Raw genomic sequence first — 18342 nt, 5'->3', positions numbered from 1 at the left:
TACAGCTGCAGCGATCGGTTAGCTGCTCAGATAGCAGATGTTTGAAGTTGGTGAGGGAGATGAGTCTCCAACTTCAGCGATTTTTGCAATTCGTTCCAGTCACAGGCAGCAGAGAACTGGAACGAAAGGCGGTGAGATACACCTGCTGGAGCGCGTGCTACGGGTGGGTGTTGCCATCGTGACCAGTGAACTGAGATAAGGCGGATCTTTACCTAGCATGGACTTGTAGATGACCTGGAGCCAGTGGGTCTGGTGACGAATATGTAGCGAGGGCCAGCCGACGAGAACATATAGGTCGCAGTGGTGGGTGGTATAAGGTGCTTTAGTAACAAAACGGATGGCACTGTGATGAACTGCATCCAGTTTGCTGAGTAGAGTATTGGAAGCTATTTTGTAGATGACGTCGCCGAAGTCGAGGATCGGTAGGACAGTCAGTTTTACTAGGGTAAGTTTGGCGGCGGTGAGTGAAGGAGGCTTTGTTGCGGAATAGAAAGCCGACTCTAGATTTGATTTTAGATTGGAGATGTTTGTCTGGTAGGAGAGTTTACAGTCTTGCCAGACACCTAGGTACTTATAGATGTCCACATATTCTAAGTCGGAACCATCCAGGGTGGTGATGCTAGTCGGGCGTGTGGGTGCAGGCAGCAAACGGTTGAAAAGCATGCATTTGGTTTTACTAGCGTTTAAGAGCAGTTTGAGGCCACGGAAAGAGTGTTGTATGGTATTGAAGCTCGTTTGGAGGTTAGATAGCACAGTGTCCAAGGACGGGCCGGAAGTATACAGAATGGTGTCGTCGGCGTAGAGGTGGATCACCCCCATAGAGACTGCCAGAGGACCGGACAGCATGCCCTCCGATTTGACACACTGAACTCCGTCTGCAAAGTAGTTGGTGAACCAGGCAAGGCAGTCATTAGAAAAACAGAGGCTATTGAGTCTGCCGATAAGAATATGGTGATTGACAGAGTCGAAAGCCTTGGCAAGGTCGATGAAGACAGCTGCACAGTACTGTCTTTTATCGATGGTGATTATGATATCGTTTAGTACCTTGAGCGTGGCTGAGGTGCACCCGTGACTGGCTCGGAAACCAGATTGCACAGCGGAGAAGGTACGGTGGGATTCGAGATGGTCAGTGACCTGTTTGTTGACTTGGCTTTCGAAGACCTTAGATAGGCAGGGCAGGATGGATATAGGTCTGTAACAGTTTGGGTCCAGAGTGTCTCCCCCTTTGAAGAGGGGGATGACTGCGGCAGCTTTCCAATCCTTGGGGATCTCACACGATATGAAAGAGAGGTTGAACAGGCTGGTAATAGGGGTTGAGATAATTTCCTGGAGTACGAATGAGAGGGGTGTACACACTAGAGGTCGACCGATTAATCGGAATGGCCGAAAATCAATTTTTATAGCCTAGCACGAAACATTTTGTGAACCGCTTGTGTCGTGAATTCTGTCTCATTCCATTTGACGACACACTCGAGGTAAATACACACGCAAAACGTGACTTTTCCAGTCATGTTTCGTTTCATTGCAATCAACTGGTTTGTTTGTAATACAACCAAACCTGACGGGTCATTTCGCGGGACGTATTGACTGAAAGAAACCGATTTGAAGACAAGTAATGACATCATTGTGCACCAATGATTTGCCTGCTGTTTCTTTGATCGACTGTATTTTAACCCAATGACCATTGATCGTCTTGAAATCTAGCTGGGTAGATAGCCAATGAGCGGAGGTAAATGGCAATATGTAATGTTTTTGTTGGAAGACCAACCCATGTAGTAAACTCCAGCGTAAAGAGGGTCATTCGCCATTGAAGTTTCATACCGGAAGGAGCAACACATGTTGCGCACAGCATTGTTTTGGTAAAGCGCATATTCAGCTGTTTATATATCAATCAGCATGGAGACTAAGTCAGGGAAAGCTAAATCTAAGTCTAGATATACAGATGTACACACAATTTTAGAAGAAATTGATCGAGGACGATTAATTTAGCGATTCCCAAATGGAGGAATATTTTTTGAACAGAGAGGACATCGTTTTGGACTGGTAAGTTATTCTCATGCTAATGCCGTTGTTTGAAATTAATAATATAAAATATTATTTGTGAAATGAAATAGCCTATTTGAGGCTGTTGAGGGGAGGGCAGGCCCACAACAATGGCCAAAGTGAAATGAAGACAGTAGATACAGCTGGTCTGTTGTAATATAATAAAGACAGTAGATCTAGCTGGTCTGTCATAATATAATAGAGACATTAGATCTAGATGCAATGTCATAATATAAATGAGTAGATCTAGCAGGTCTATAATAATATATTCAACCTTATGTTCCCTGTACTCTATATATATCTGTTTATTATACTTGTTGATACAGGGCTCATATGTGAAACTATTCTAACGGAAAATTTTCTTTCACAGTGACACCGACTCCGAATGGGAGCCCCCAGTGCCAAGGTGTCCATCCCCCACTGAAGCTGGTTCATCCAGCTCCTGCCACAAGTGGTGTTCATCTGCCCAAATTTATTTTTGCAGGCATGGATGTGCTATGACACCTGGCATCAGCAGCATAATATTGTGTAGAGGACTGAGGGTCTTCCAAATATTGAAAGTGTTATTTTGTAAATGTATACATTTTTTTTATATATATATATATATTGTGTTAGAATACCATTTTGGTATTTTGTATATAGTTATTCCATTCAAAATGTATAACTTCACCAATTTGGCCACTTGGGTACATTTGGGCTACTTGTGCGGGACACCTGGGTGACTTCATGATAAATGTCATGTAGCACACTCATTTTGGAAGTTATCATTCTGAAACTTTGCACAAGTACTGTTGCCCTCTTATATTCTTCACTGAAATTGTCCCCATCATCCTATCTAAATGTTTGTTTAATCTTGTTCATTTTAAAGATGATACAACAATAAAAAGAAAACATACGTTTTTTCTTTCATTGTATTATCTAAACCAGATCTGTTGTGTTATATTCTCCTACATTCAATTCACATTTACACAAACTTCAGAGTGTTTTCTTTCAAATGGTACCAAGAATAATATGCATATCCTTGGTCCTGTGCCTGAGCTACAGGCAGTTAAATTTGGGTACTTATTTTCCACCATAATTTGCAAATAAATTCATTTAAAATCCTACAATGTGATTTACTGGATTTTTTCCTCCTCATTTTGTCTGTCAAAGTTGAAGTGTACCTATAATGAAAATTACAGTCCTCTCTCATATTTTTAAGTGGGAGAACTTGCAAAAAAGTATTTAGCCAGCCACCAATTGTGCCCCACTGTATTGCACTTTTACTTTCTTCTCCAATACATTGTTTTAGCATTATTTAAACCAAATTGAACATGTTTCATTATTTATTTGAGGCTAAATTGATTGTATTGATGTATTATATTAAGTTAAAATAAGTGTTAATTCAATATTGTTGTAATTGTCATTATTACAAATAAATTGTAAAAAAATATATATTAAAAAATAAATGACAAATCCGCCGATTAATCGGTATCGGCTTTGAAAATCATAATCGGTCGACCTCTAGAACACACATATATATAGGGGGTGGGGGTGGGGGGGTATCCTCTAGTAATTGGAGTAGTGCTGGACAGGCTAGACCACGGCTAGGGAGGTTTGGGACTTACATTTACATTTAAGTCATTTAGCAGACGCTCTTATCCAGAGCGACTTACAGACTTCAGTCCGTCATGAGCAGGAATCAAAGAAAAGCTAGCAACTCAGGACACTCTTCATCCTCTATCATCAAACAGAGACCGCGGGAAGAGGGAGAGGGGGAATGAGGGAAGAGGAAGAGCGTGAGCAAGACAGAAAGAGGATGCAGAGAAGAAGGAAAGGACAGAGACAAGATGGAGGTATAGAAAGTACACAAGGCAGAGAATAAGAGCAAGAGAGATGTGCTCCATTACGCGCCGTCAGCTCCAGCCCAGCACCAGGTGCAGTGATGACTGCGCAGTTGAGTTGACATCAAAAACAACATTAACCCAATAGCCTCCCTTTCTTCTCCTGCCTGTCTGTATGTCTGGTCTTTCTCTCTATTGCACCTGGCTGCCTACCCAGCCATAATAACCTCTCCTGCAGCCACAGGCGGAGGCAATACTGGTCAACCAGGACTGCTGAGGGCTTTCAATCTAGCCTCTAAGCTTCTTCATGCAAGACTTTATTTCACCTTGTAAATGAAATGTTTGAAATTTATTTCTCATAGACCCCCACATGTCTATTCCAAATGAAAATTAGTCACCACGTTTTGTTTTTTTGAGGAACAGAATCCGAACCGGGAACGAAGGTGATCTATACTGTCCCAGAACATAACTTTTAAAAGCATGGGATCCGGTTAAACGTTCCGTTAAAGGAGTTTTTCTCCAGTCCAACAAAGTGCCTATGCAAAGCCATTACTCTGTCACTCAGAAACCTATTTGAGTGTCTGCCTGCCAGCTGAAAATCTTTTTCCAGTGTGTGTGTGCGCACTTAGACAACCTGCCCCTCACCAGCAGAAGCTGTGTTCAAATATTCATACTAACCTAACCCTACTATTTGTGATATAAATTGAGTATGTAGTTAGTATGCTAAAAGTTCCTGGATATCATACTAAATTCACCAAAATGTGAAGAATACAGCAGAGGACACTAGGTGCCTGAAATTGTGTCAGTCCTCTTGTGTTAAGTGCCAGCAGAGTCAGGGTATATGCAGCAGTTCGGGTCACCTGGCTCGTTGCAAACTGTGTGAAGATCATTTCTTCCTGAGAAAGACCGTAATTAATTTGACACATTTTTACATAATTATGACATAACATTGAAGGCTGTGCAATGTAACAGCAATATTTAGACTTAGGGTTGTCACCCGTTCGATAAAATACAGAACGGTTCCGTATTTTACTGAAAGAATAAACGTTTTGTTTCCCAAAATGATATTTTCCCGGATTTGACCATATTAATGACCCAAGGCTCGTATTTCTGTGTTTATTGTATTATAATTAAGTCTATGATTTGATATAGCAGTCTGACTGAGCGTTGGTAGGCAGCAGCAGGCTCGTAAGCATTCATTCAAACCGCACTTTCCTGCGTCTGCTGGCACTTTCCTGTGTTTTCCAGCAGCTTTTCGCAATTCTTGAAGCACGGCGCTGACTTCAAGCCTATCAACTCCAGAGATTAGGCTGGCAATACTATAGTGTCTATAAGAACATCCAATAGTTAAATGTATATAAAATACAAATGGTATAAAGAGAAATAGTCCTATAATAACTACAACCTAAAACTTCTTAACTGGGAATATTGAAGACTCATGTTAAAAGGATGGTTCCAGCTTTCATATGGTATCATGTTCTGAGCAAGGAACTTAAACTTCAGCTTTTTTACATGGCACATACTTACTTACTTCTCCAACACTTTGTTTTTGCATTACTTTAACCAAAGATGTTTCATTATTATTTGAGACTAAATAGATTTTATTTAAGTATTATATTAAGTTAAAATAAGTGTTAGTTGAGTATTGTTTTAATTGTCATTATTGCAAATATATTGGAGGACCAAAAAAAGCCAATACCGATTTAATCGCCCGATTTAGATGCTCAGTACTGAGTGTTGCAACCAAAGACAGACTATTTTTTACACGCTACGCGCTTCAGCTGTTCCATTGTGTGCTTGTGTGGCCTACCACTTCGCGGCTGAGCCGTTGTTTCTCCTAGACGTTCCCACTTCCCAATAACAGCACTTACATTTGACAGATGCAGCTCGAGCAGGGCAGAAATTTGACAAACTGACTGTCTCTGACTTAAGCAGCCATCGTGTTTGTTTTTCCCACAACCAGAAGTGGAGTAAATTACACAAAAGCACACCATGATGTGATGTGACAGGACTCGGCAGTCACAATCACACAATCTTTCCCCTTGTCAGTTCTGTGACAGAAAACTCTCTCAAGCCTTTGTTCTGTGAGGAAAAGTGAAGACAATCTTGACAGTAGAGATGTGATCTGAAAAGCCACTCGGAGATAGAAAGCAGCCCCAAAACTCTCTACCTCTCGGTCCCTCCGTCTCTCTCTATCCATCCTTCACGCTCTGTCCCTCTCCCTCCATCACCCCCTCTTCTCTCCCTGCATATTTCACATCACTGTGTGTGTCCCAATTACTGGCAGGCAGACCCTTCCTCCAGTCAGGGAGAATTGTGATGGTCTCCCTCCCTCATCAGACTGTGTGACCCCCTAACCCCCCACTCTGCACCTCCCATTCCCTCTCCAGCCCTGGTTCCTCCTGGTTTCCAACTTTCCACTCCTCCCCATCAGAGCTGAGATTCTGTCTGTAGCACATGCATTAATAATTTCAGTGATCACTTTTTCTTCCTCTGTAGCCGATGAACATCACAAGCAACCACAGGCACTTGTCTAAACCCTGCTCTAATAGTTATATGGGAAGCTAGTGTCTATGGGTAACGTCTGTAACAAACTATAGCACCATGACCAGGTCACTAATCATCATGGTTGTTAGCAATGATGTGCGTTAATGTAGTTAAATGAAGGTTCAATTAAATAAAATAAAAATAAAAAAACGTCATCCTGTCTAAATACAAAAAAATCTGGAACCCCCATTTCCTCCGAAAGAGGAAGGGAGAAAAACATTTTTTTTATGGTATGATAAGAAGATAATCAAACTGTCTTTGATGCCTCTCTCCTTCCAACTCTCTGCCCCTCCTACTGTGAGTTCTCCCTGTCACCTGCTAGCTGGACACACACACCTGAGAAAACTACAGTAATGAGAGAACATGCTGGGGAGTTGGCAACACTCAATACAAAAAAAACGAATTCTGCCACACACATGGGTTTTACTGGTGTGACACCAAATAAATAGTGGCACAAATTGACACTAAGTCATAGTCAACAGCAGTGGCTCCCAACTCCGGTCCTAAGTACCCCCAACAGCACATTTGGTTGTAGCCCGGGACAAACATACCTGAGATTCAACTCATTGAGTGCCTGATGATTAGTTGACAAGTTGAATACGCCGTGCTTATCCAGGGCTACAATAAAAATGTGAACTGTTGGGGATATTCGAGGACCTGAGTTAGGAACAACTGGGCTACAGCATATGTACTGGGGCGTATTCATTGCACCGATTCTGTTGCAAAACGTTTCTTAAATGGAAGCAACCCTTTCGCTCAGTGGAAGTAACCGGAACGAAACGGAGAGGGTCCTAACTACCAGAATTTGTCCAATACAACTTATAGTTTTGCTCACGTTTGGTTCTTAACACGATTTCCGTAGCTTAATGAATACGCCCTGTACTCACATTGCTCTGCCACCCAGGTTGGTGTGGACATGCTGTTCGAAGTCTGGATACTTGGAGGCCGAGTAGGCCAAGTCCGGAGGCTTGTCTTTGTAGCGGTTCCATTGACCTGTTTCGTGACATTTTCACTTCCCTGTGGAGGAAGAACACATGATACACAATTGTACATTTTAACTCAAAGGGTTGGAACGCTAAAAAGTTAGCTAACTGACATAAATGCGTGTAAAATAATACATACAAAAGATACAACTATGGGGATCGTATCTAGCTTGTTAGCTAACTAAACGCATTAAATCAGTAAACTGCAAGTAAGCCAACTAGCGAAAGCACATTTCAACTCCATGCCAACAAGATGGCTATATAAGACCTCTCTAAATGAGATGCCTAGCGTTAGCTAGCCTCTTGTTATAATGGTAGTAACTTGAATACCTGAAATATTAGCTCGGGAATATATTCGTATGTAGAGTTATCTTGTACACACGATCTGAGAACTCACGTTTGACTTTTTTTTGCATAAACGATAAAGTGTTTCTTCTGTGATGGTGGAAGAAGTCACAATTCTGCGACGAGACATTGGTTGACGTCGATATTGAGCGCATTCAAAACAGTCAACATGAAGGGTCAGGGCTATCCGGGATCTTTGGTTAGTCCCTACTCTAAACCTTAACCATAATTTCTTACCAAACCATTTCACATTCCTACTTCAATTGAGGTATGGATCCCGCCAGCATGGATATTTTGAAGCATGGTAGGTTGAGGCTACATATCATCAGTAGTATTCCGACAACAATTTATAGTTGATGTTGAGTGTGTGTGGTTGATTGATCTATTCTACACATACAAATGATCCTTCATTCAGAAGCAGACGGCAAAAATGATGGCAATTGTACACCCTACCCACCCAGTCAAACATTTGCAAAGGGGCAACAGTAAAACAGATTGACACTTGCACAAATGTATCCAAGTGAATTAAAATATTGCTTGAGCAAGTATATTTGAGTCATAACCTAAACTGCTCAGCATAATTAATCTGTTCCCAGAGCTGCATTTTACACTTCATCGATATTTTTCAAGATCATGAGACATTTTTAGTGTAGTCAGACAATTAGACATAGCAGCATGCCAGCCAGGTGGAACCATGCACTTATCTGGTAGATTGCAAAATAAATAAAGACACCAACATGGTCTTAGAAATGTAAGATTTTGATTTTTGGGTCTGTTAACGTAAATTGTCAACCACATTCTGTTTCAAGTATGGTTTCCATCATCTCTTGGCATACATAACAGCTGTGAACATTAAAAATTAATCCCTACCATTATATTAATACTTCACACACACACAGTATACTGGCAATATGTAATTATGATCATTTAATGATCTATAATTTTCTACCCAAGAAAAAAATACATGCCATTCGCTGAAGAAAATCATGAAATGTTAACTCACTTTCCCCAAAACCTTTAGCTCAAAATCAGAAAATCCCTAAATGAACTGATCTGTGGTAGACATGTAATATATCAAGCAGTGCATGTTCTTTGTTGAGAACCCCCCCTCCAACCCAATAAAAGGACAACGTTTACATATTTTTCTTTAATTATGTTGCAAACAATAATGACATCCAGATATTTTGTTAGCAATTTTGCTGTGTGAAGAGTGAGAAAGACGTTGAAAGCAAAACTATAAATCCTGTTCAAGCTGTGAGAAGTCTGAAGCCCTCAATCTATTCACAAGGCAGATTATAGCAGACAGATGGACTTGAGACTGGGGGGGGGGGGAACCAACAGACAGTGCAAGCTTGTCTGCCAGTCCCTCTGATCCACCTAGCCAGTGCAGCATAGGGATTGCTTGGGAGCTGCAAATGGCAAAAAGTAATTTCTTTTCACAGGGAAGGTACAATAGCACAGTTATGGAAAGCATTCATTCAATGACAACTATATTACAAGGGGAGACACACATTCTCCCTCTGGGCAATTTGTTTATAGACCTTTCTTGTCTAACCCAAGAAAAGGAAAGCTGAGTTTTTTTAATAACAATACGAGTCAAGTCAAATATCCATTTAGGCTCACTTCAGGCCTGGTTTAGAATTTACACACAAGGAACCTGATATGGTAATCCTGAATTAAGCCAATCTAAAAGAGAATCGGCTTAAATCAGGAAGCTAACAGCCTAGGATTGAGAACAGAACAGATCAGGACATCTGAATGCTGAAGCTAAACCATGTCGTCTTACTCTAGTTACATTTTTTGGGTTTCAGCTAAAACACCTTTTATGGTGCATCAGCACCACCATGTCCAATTGTCCTATCGATGGTTGGTGTAACGGAATGAACTCAAGCCGACTCTTCAATCAAAGTCTCTCCCTCCCTCTGACTGACAGAGAAAGGAGCTTGGAGAAAGACCTGTCTAGTCTGATTAAATACATGGGGGTCTCTAGTCTAGAGGAGGCATAAGTGGTATTCTCTCAAGGAGGCTTCTTTTCTCTCAGAACATCTTTAGTCTGCCACAATCCCATCGCATATAGAGGAATGAAGGAGCCAGTTCATACATTTACAGATCTGTCCTCCTTTCAGCAGCAACAAACAACCACATTAAGTACAGCGAGGTCTGTCTGCAGCCATCAAGCCAGCCTGAGCCAACCTGTCTGGTGTCTTTGAAAAGTCAATATGCAAAATACACAGTATACATACATAGATACACAGGGACAATACACCTGCTTACTGGCAAGCAACAGTAGGGGTACCACCCCTTCTCATAAGAGGACGCTTATCCTACTTCTCGCTCTTTTTACAGTATATAAATTTGTCAAGTGGACAGACTAGCCTTTGACAGCTTAGCGGAGTGGCCTGTGGCTGATTGAGTCTGCGTCTTAAGTGCACTAATTTTAGGGAATAGGGTGCCATTTCAGACTTGGCCTGAGTGTTCAGTGGCTTACATCATAGCACTTGAACCAGAAAGGCTCACAAGACCAGATGGCTCAGCCTCTGGTACAACAGGGGTACATGCAGCAGTGGTATTGTCGACAGGTCAAAGGGTTCATCACACTAGCCACTATGAGGGTTCAGAGGTCAACAGCAGCAGCTAGCTACATCCAATCAAATACACACAGGAAGAGGAACAGGAAGTTATTCAGCAAAGAAGCTTAAAATAATAAAATCAGTTAAGCAAGTGGAGTATTTTATTATTACAGAATTGCATCATAATGCAAAAAGGCTGATTAAAAAAATGATATTTTGTTTATGCATTTTATTGAGTCTTAATTTCTCTTCGATCGCCAGTTGGACAAAGGACCAAAGAGCTAACGAAAAGCAGGGATGTGCAAGATAGGATTCTTCCTCGCCTGCTGCAGAGTAAGAAGCAAGATGTTATTTTTTGTTGTTGGGGGTTATGGTTGGTCTCCATTGTCATAGATAGATTTGGTTCGATTAGAATTAGTACCAATTGTCATTTTTCATTATTTCTTCAGCCTTCTAGCTCATTAAGATGAACAGAATGGGATACAGATGTGCTTGCCACCCCGGAGACTATTGCAATGTGTTAGTCAGTCCTGAAGAGTTTTGACCCAAGAGCTCTTCCCGAGGAATGGTGTCTAAGCACTCTCCTGTGCACAAACAGATCCTAGTAGGTCTAGCCCAAGACCAACGTCGGTCTGTGGCAAGGGAGCTTGCTGTATGTAGTCTTAGGGGTGAAGATCCCTATACAAGAACTACAACCATCAGACCTCTACTGTACAGAGAACACAATCATTCATTAGCATGTCTACTGCTAGCATTTTATTTCATCACCAACTGAATGAATGAATCCCCCCGAAAGTTACCCAGTCAGTTCAGTGGAAACACAGATTTGGACACTTACCTACAGCTCAGCAAAAAGCTTTAGTTTACATGTCTTTCTCCCCCACAGAAATAGCTTTTTACCTCTCAATTCTTTGTATTTTTCCAGGGAGATATTTTGCACATCAAAACCACAGGGGCAACTTTGACTCCTTGTCATGCTATGACGACATCTCTCTGACTGTCAGACTCATTTGAAACTTGCATATTTCATCCAGAGCTAAGGCTTAAGCTTACCCTCCCTAATTTACACAGCCCATAGAAGCAAGCAGCACAAGACAATGGCCAACTGAGCATCACATCTCTTACATGATTCCTGTAGTATAAGGGACAATAAAACCCAGCTGACACCTGATTCGTCATATGGTTAGAAAAAGGGAGAAGGTTCAGTTAAGTCCAATGGAAATCACTCAGGTTCGACTTGAGACAACAGTGAGACATCTTACAGAGGGAGGGAGACACCTAAATGTCTTTCTTTTCAAGTGCTTGAGATTAAAAAGAGGTGATATCCCTGAAGTCAGTTGCTAAAGGGCCAAGTGCTAAAGAAAGGCTGAGGCGGTCGGTCGCCTGATCAGTTGCGGCCAACCATAAGGTCCAGTACCAGTCCGAACAGACAGGGGGCAGCGTTTCAGGGAGGAGTAACCTCACCATATCGGCTCACATTGCCTAAATGCTAACCTGAAAGTAATCAGTCCACTGAGTTTTTAGCCAAAATGCTAACCCACTGAAATAAGATCACCAGCTGTACAGCCTAGCCAGGTTAATTCATTCAGATGCCAATATAGAAAGGTTCCAATTCAATAAACATAATTCAGTCATTGGATAGGATAATTCTAAGCCTATCAGGTGTGGTTTTGCTACTCAGTTTAGGACACGTCGTCATGACAAGAGTACAAAGCTGTTTTGTTTTCTCAACCCCCAGATGACCGAAGATAGACAACAGTTTGAAACAATCGTATATGCAGCCATTAATATATTATCTAGTTCCACATGAAGAGAAATGGTATGCACACTTCAGAAGTGATGTTACAAAGCTACAGATTATTCCAATAACAAAACCCCCACAGACAGACAATCTCATATCCTCCGACATCAAGGGATTATACTTTTCCTTTTTCCCCTCAAAAAGGTCACTGACAGACTACAACAGTGAAAAGGAGAGAAAATAACTAAAATAAAATAAACAGGGGAAAAAAGTGACAAAAATAATAAATCTGACACGAAAAGAAACGACAGTCGTTTTTTTTAAATTATCAGTGTTAGCGCCCTACGTTTTACACCCAGTCAAAGAATGTGTCCCAAAAGGCACCCTATTCCCTGTAGTGTACTACCTTGGATCAGGGCACATCGGCCCTGTTCATAGGTATTGCAACATATAGGGAATAGGGTGGCATTTGTGACACACACAAAGAAACATCTGCCTTCAATAAGTAGGTAGGTAAGGCTGCATGTGACAACAGACTTAGCCAGCCCCACCCATGTTAAACCTATGGTACTTCTAGACAACCTTATGTAAATTTACAGTATACAATTTTGGATTCATCATCACCATGCAAGAACACTTTTTTTGCTGTGTAACATTTAATAGCTCAATCTACATCCAGAATAATGTACATAAAAGGACCAGAGTTATTGGACCAGAGAGCGTGATGACAGGATAAGGTATTAACCATGGTGTGTGAGTGTAATCAGAGGTGATGAAAGAGATAGTGTTAGGTGGGATGTAGGGGTGTGGGGTGGTGAAATGAGGTCTATAGAAGGTGGGGTGAGAGGAGGTGGGGTGGTAATTGGGATGGTGGTGGTCCGATCTTCTTAGGCCTGATCGGATCAGCGACACTCCCACACTTTTACTGTTTGATCTACGCTCCCGGTGACAACATACGGCGCATTCTTGTGGAAATCTGAGGAGAAGAGGAGAAAGGGCATCAGTACAAAGGAAGAGTGGATAATTTGTCTATTTCACTTGCTTTGGCCATGTGAACATGTTTCCCATGCTCACAAAGCCCTTTGAATTTAATTGAAATTAATTGAGAGAATCGGGTTCTATCCAGAAGAGATGGTAGAATAATTAGTTAACTTCCAGATTAAAGGCCATTTATCAAGCATATTCCATTTAGCAGTATGACCTGAATATATCATTATTTTATTATCAATAGTTGAATTGGGGCATTTCATTAACTAGACAAAGCTCTTTACCTCTTGGTACGTGCATCACATAAAAAAGCACAGCACATCAACCTCAACAAAAGGTGCTTTTGTCTTCTTCCCCCAAAATATCCAAACAATAGCTTACAGCAGTGCTCTGTGTGTGTGGCTCTAGATTTCAGAGGCTGAGGCTTCAAACAGCACTAGCCTGACAGGAAAGCTGGCTGGATAGCTGGAGTCTCCTTCTCCGGAGAGTTCCCTAGCCTTGATCCGCTTAGAAGAATCAGATTTGAGGAAAATTGGGAAAATCCTGGAGTATTTGTCTACCTCTTAGACCCCAGCTGCCAGCTAGCAGCCCACAAGATATTGAGCCAGGCAAGACCAGTTTATCATAACTCTACAACCCCCACCCCTCTCCTATCCATCTATCCCTAACCCCATTCAACCAACGTCCAAAACAGCTTTGTCTAACCCCTGCCTGATCCTCTCACTCTGGGGCCTATAGCATGATGCACCCGAGGGGGTTAATGCAGAGCCTCCGAGCTCACACCTCAATAAACTACCAAACAAAGAACTAACAACTCAGGAAACACCAGGGTTGAGTTCACTAAGGACATGGAGATACAGGCCGGTACTCCCAGAACTTAGCGACTGAGATGAAAACAAACGTTCGTTTCACGTTGGAAAATGTTTTGTAGTACTGAGCGATAAGTGCTTTTTGAGGTTAGTTCTGTTTGATTATAATTATTTTTTTTTTTTAAATGATTTCAGTTTCAATAATATTTTTACACATTAAATGCACTATGCATTGTGGATTGAATGCTGTAACAGAATAAAACATTAAATAAAAGTAACATGATGATAGTGACTGCCTATTGCTGCTCATCACTTTTTAACCATAATTTAAATATTTCAGTTGTATATATTACATTTGTTTTATTTGATGACTAGTAATCATCTCATCTTTACAGAGCTGCTGCATATGGTGTCTGACAAAATCCCTATTTTGTAGTTCTTCAAAGTAAATAAGGCATATTTACTTTGACTATGACTACTGAATACCAACTATCAATCACTTATTTAAAGTATTTTCAGTTAGAGATACCTCGAAGCAACACTTGCTTTCTATATCATCTCACGATTGTGAATTCCTCCCTCTTCCCTAGCAGGCATAAAAGAAAGACTGGACAAGTAGATGTGCAATGGATTATGGTCATTGTAGTTTATTACACCGCTTTATGTGTTAAACTATGTAGAATATTGGCCTGTTGGAAACTACAACTCTACTATGTCACACAGTTCAGACTGGATCTGATTTATCTCTAGAGAAGCTGTGCAATGTGCGCATTAAGCTAAATTGAATTCAAATAATTGAACAGAACTCGGATCAAATAGTTGTTTAAAAAAAACAAAAAATAACAGAATTTTCAGTTCATAGCTCAGTGCAAACATTTTGTTACTGTGTGCCTACTAAAAAAGACCCAGCAGTAACTGGCGCTGACTGACTGTAGGAGAAGAGAAGATTGAGAGCGGCTTACCCAGAGAGGTAACAAAGTGTTCATGGGCACTCAGAGTCTTCATGCAGCGCTTGTTCTTGTAGTCCCAGATCCTTAAGGTCTTGTCGTCAGCACAGCTTAATATGAACTTGCCTCCGGGGTGGACAAGCATCCCGCGCACCCAGTTATCATGGCCAACCTGGGACAATAGTGTTTGGTTAGAATTATTAATACAAAATCTAACCCTGATTGAAGACAGCTTGGCTGTCGAAATGTTGGTAATTACATTTTTGCATCGGAGCTCCTCTTATTTTCAAATACAAAATCTAGTGCCAGTTTCCCAGACTGCTCCTTGACTAAAACAAACTATGCTTATTTTGGGAAACCAGTCAACCGGAGACAGTGTGTTCAGTTAAGACTAGGATTCAACAAGGTCAATCACATAACAATTCAAGTCATGTTATGTGAAGAATGGAGTCGGCATCACCAATGGGGACATTTTCAATTAAAAACTGCATGAATCAGAATGACCATTATCGAATGTCTATGATTAATGGTCCACTCACCAGTGTCATAAGGCACATCCCAATGCTGACGTCCCACATCTTGATGGTCTTGTCTCTGGAGCCAGACAGCAGGAAGGGGCCCGGCTTACCACTCTTCTTAGACTGGAAGGACACAGGGAGAGAAAGAATACGATGAGCTCCAATTGCCGCCGTAAATTGCCAATACAGAACCTTTAGCAGTGTTCACTTGGTGGATATCAACCCTATGATTATTTTGTTATAAGGGCTATATGCTGCCAACAGCCCTCTGAAATAAATGCATTTTTGTACCACAGCCTTCGATAAATAAATAGCACCTTAGCATCAGGGGAAATGGACTACAAACGGAATAGTTATCAGAGGATGCGTCTCCAGAGCAGGACACAGACTCTGCATAGATACAGTGCCTTCGGGAAAGTATGCAGACCCATTGACATTCCACATTTTGTTACAGCTTTATTCTAAAATGGATTAATAAATACAAATCCTCAGCAATCTACACACAACACCCCATAACAATGAAGTAAAAACAGCCTTTTAGAAATTATTTTTATTTAACATTTGCAAACATAACTACCTTATCTACATAAGTATTCAGACCCTTCGCAACAACTCGAAATTGAGCTCAAGTACAACCTTTTTTCATTGATCATCCTTGGGAGTCCACCTGTGGTCAATTCAATTGATTGGACATGATTTGGGAAGGCACACACCTGTATATACAAAGTCCCACAGTTGAAAGTGCCTGTCAGGGAAAAAAACCAAGCCATGAGGTCGAAGGAAATGCCCGTAGAGATCCAAAACAGGATTGTATCGAGCCACAGATCTGAGGAAGGGTACCAAAACATTTCTGTAGCATTGGAAGGTCCCCAAAAACACAGTGGACCCAATCATTCTTAAATTGAATTAGTTTAGAACCATCAAGACTCTTCCTAGAGCTGGCTGCCCAGCCAAACTGAGCAATCAGGACAGAAGGGCTTGGTCAGGGAGGTGACCAAGAAACAGATGGTCACTGACAGAGCTCCTGAGTTCCCCTGTGGAGTTGGTTGTCCTTCTGGAAGGTTGTCCCATCTCTGCCCACCACTCCACCAATCAGGCCTTTATGCTAGAGTGACAAGATGAAGCAAAGGTTCACTTTCCAACAGGACAATGACACTAAGCACACAGCCAAGACAAGGCAGGAGTGGCTTCCGGAAAAGTCTCAGAATGTCCGAGTGGCCCAGCCAGAGCCCGGACAGGAACGCCATCGAACATCTCTGGAGAGACCTGAAAATAGCTGTCCAACCTGACAGAGCTTGAGGATCTGCAGAGAACAATGGGAGAAACTCTCCAAATACAGGTGTGCCAAGCTTGTAGCATCATACCCAAGAAGACACAAGGCTGTAATCGCTGCCAAAGGTGCTTCAACAAAGTACTGAGTAAAGGGTCTGAATACTGATGTGTGATATTTGTTTTGTATTGTAAATTTTAAAAAATGTGAACACTTCTAAAAAATAGTTTTTGCTTTGTGATTATGGGGTAGTGTGTAGATTATTTTTTTCAATTTAATTCATTTTGGAATAAGGCTGTAACCTAACAATATGTGGAAAAAGTCAAGGGGCCTGAATACTTTCCGAAGGCACTGTAAGAGTGTATCTGAACACAGAGTAGAGCAAACTTGCACTGGAGGGACCTTACAGCTGAGGGCAATATGTGATAGACCAAATTTGCACTTAAAATTCAATTGTTCCATTTCCACAAGCTCTGTGGTGCAGTATAAATCATATTTTTTCCATATTCACCAAAACTACCATCCATCTCTTATTTTAAAATCAAATCGCACATGCCTTTTCAGTTCTGCCCACAAATGTTCTATAGGATTGAGGTCAGGGCTTTGTGATGGCCACTCCAATACCTTGACTTTGTTGTTCTTAAGCCATTTTGCCACAACTTTGGAAGTATGCTTGTCCATTTGGAAGACCCATTTGCGACCAAGCTTCAACTTCCTGACTGATATCTTCAGATGTTGCTTCAATACATCCACATAATTTTCCTTCATCATGATGCCATATATTTTGAGAAGTACACCAGTCCCTCCTGCAGCAAAGCACCCCCATAACATGATGCTGCCACCCCCGTGCTTCATGGTTGAGATGGTGTTCTTCGGCTTGCAAGCCTCTCCCTTTTTCCTCCAAACATAACGATGGTCATTATGGCCAAACAGTTCTATTTTTGTTTCATCAGACCAGAGAACATTTCTCCGAAAAGTACGATCTTTGTCCCCATGTGCAGTTGCAAACCGTAGTCTGGCTTTTTTATGGCGGTTTTGGAGCAGTGGCTCCTTCCTTGCTGAGCGGCCTTTCAGGTTATGTCAATATAGGGCTTGTTTTACTGTGGATATAGATACATTTGTACCTGTTTCCTCCAGCATCTTCACAAGGTCATTTGCTGTTGTTCTGGGATTGATTTGCACTTTTCGCACCAAAGTATGTTCATCTCTAGAAGACAAAACGCGTCTCCTTCCTGAGTGGTATGACGGCTGCGTGGTGCCATGGTGTTTATACTTGCGTACTATTGTTTGTACAGATGAATGTAGTACCTTCAGGCGTTTGGAAATTGCTCCCAAGGATGAACCAGACTTGTGGAGGTCTACAATATTTTTTCTGCAGTCTTGGCTGATTTCTTTTGATTTTCCCATGATGTCAAGCAAAGAGGCACTGAGTTTGAAGGTAGGCCTTGAAATACCTCCACAGGTACACCTCCAATTGACTCAAAGTATGTCAATTAGCCTATCAGAAGCTTCTAAAGTCATGACATCTTTTTCTGGAATTTTCCAAGCTGTTTAAAGGCACAGTCAACTTAGTGTATGTAAACTTCTGACCCACTGGAATTGTGATAGTGAATTATAAGTGAAATAATCTGTAAACAATTGTTGGAAAAATTACTTGTGTTATGCACAACGTAGATGTCCTAAACGACTTGATAAAACTATAGTTTGTTAACAAGAAATTTGTGAAGTGTTGAATAACGAGTTTTAATGACTCCAACCT

General features: G+C 41.3%; 1 protein-coding gene and 1 pseudogene across 1 annotated transcript in view; both read right to left on the bottom strand.

The window, feature by feature from the left end:
• Positions 1 to 7419, bottom strand: part of LOC135553401 (RNA N6-adenosine-methyltransferase mettl16-like) — a 29225-nt pseudogene extending 21806 nt beyond the window's left edge.
• Positions 7420 to 8873: 1454 nt separating this feature from the next.
• Positions 8874 to 18342, bottom strand: part of LOC135552874 (lissencephaly-1 homolog A-like) — a 69746-nt gene continuing 60277 nt past the window's right edge. Inside the window, exons 9-11 of the mRNA XM_064984796.1 lie at positions 15335 to 15436; positions 14811 to 14967; positions 8874 to 13028 (exon numbers count right to left, since the gene is read on the bottom strand). Of these exons, the coding sequence (XP_064840868.1) occupies positions 12955 to 13028; positions 14811 to 14967; positions 15335 to 15436 (333 nt within the window). The 3' untranslated portion in view covers positions 8874 to 12954. The remainder of the gene's footprint in view (positions 13029 to 14810; positions 14968 to 15334; positions 15437 to 18342) is intronic.

This window comes from Oncorhynchus masou, chromosome 13 (genome assembly GCF_036934945.1).
Source record: "Oncorhynchus masou masou isolate Uvic2021 chromosome 13, UVic_Omas_1.1, whole genome shotgun sequence".
In the NCBI taxonomy this organism is placed as follows: Eukaryota; Metazoa; Chordata; class Actinopteri; order Salmoniformes; family Salmonidae; genus Oncorhynchus; species Oncorhynchus masou.
Note: the sequence above shows the minus strand (reverse complement) of the source record. Positions and strands in the feature narration are given on the sequence as shown.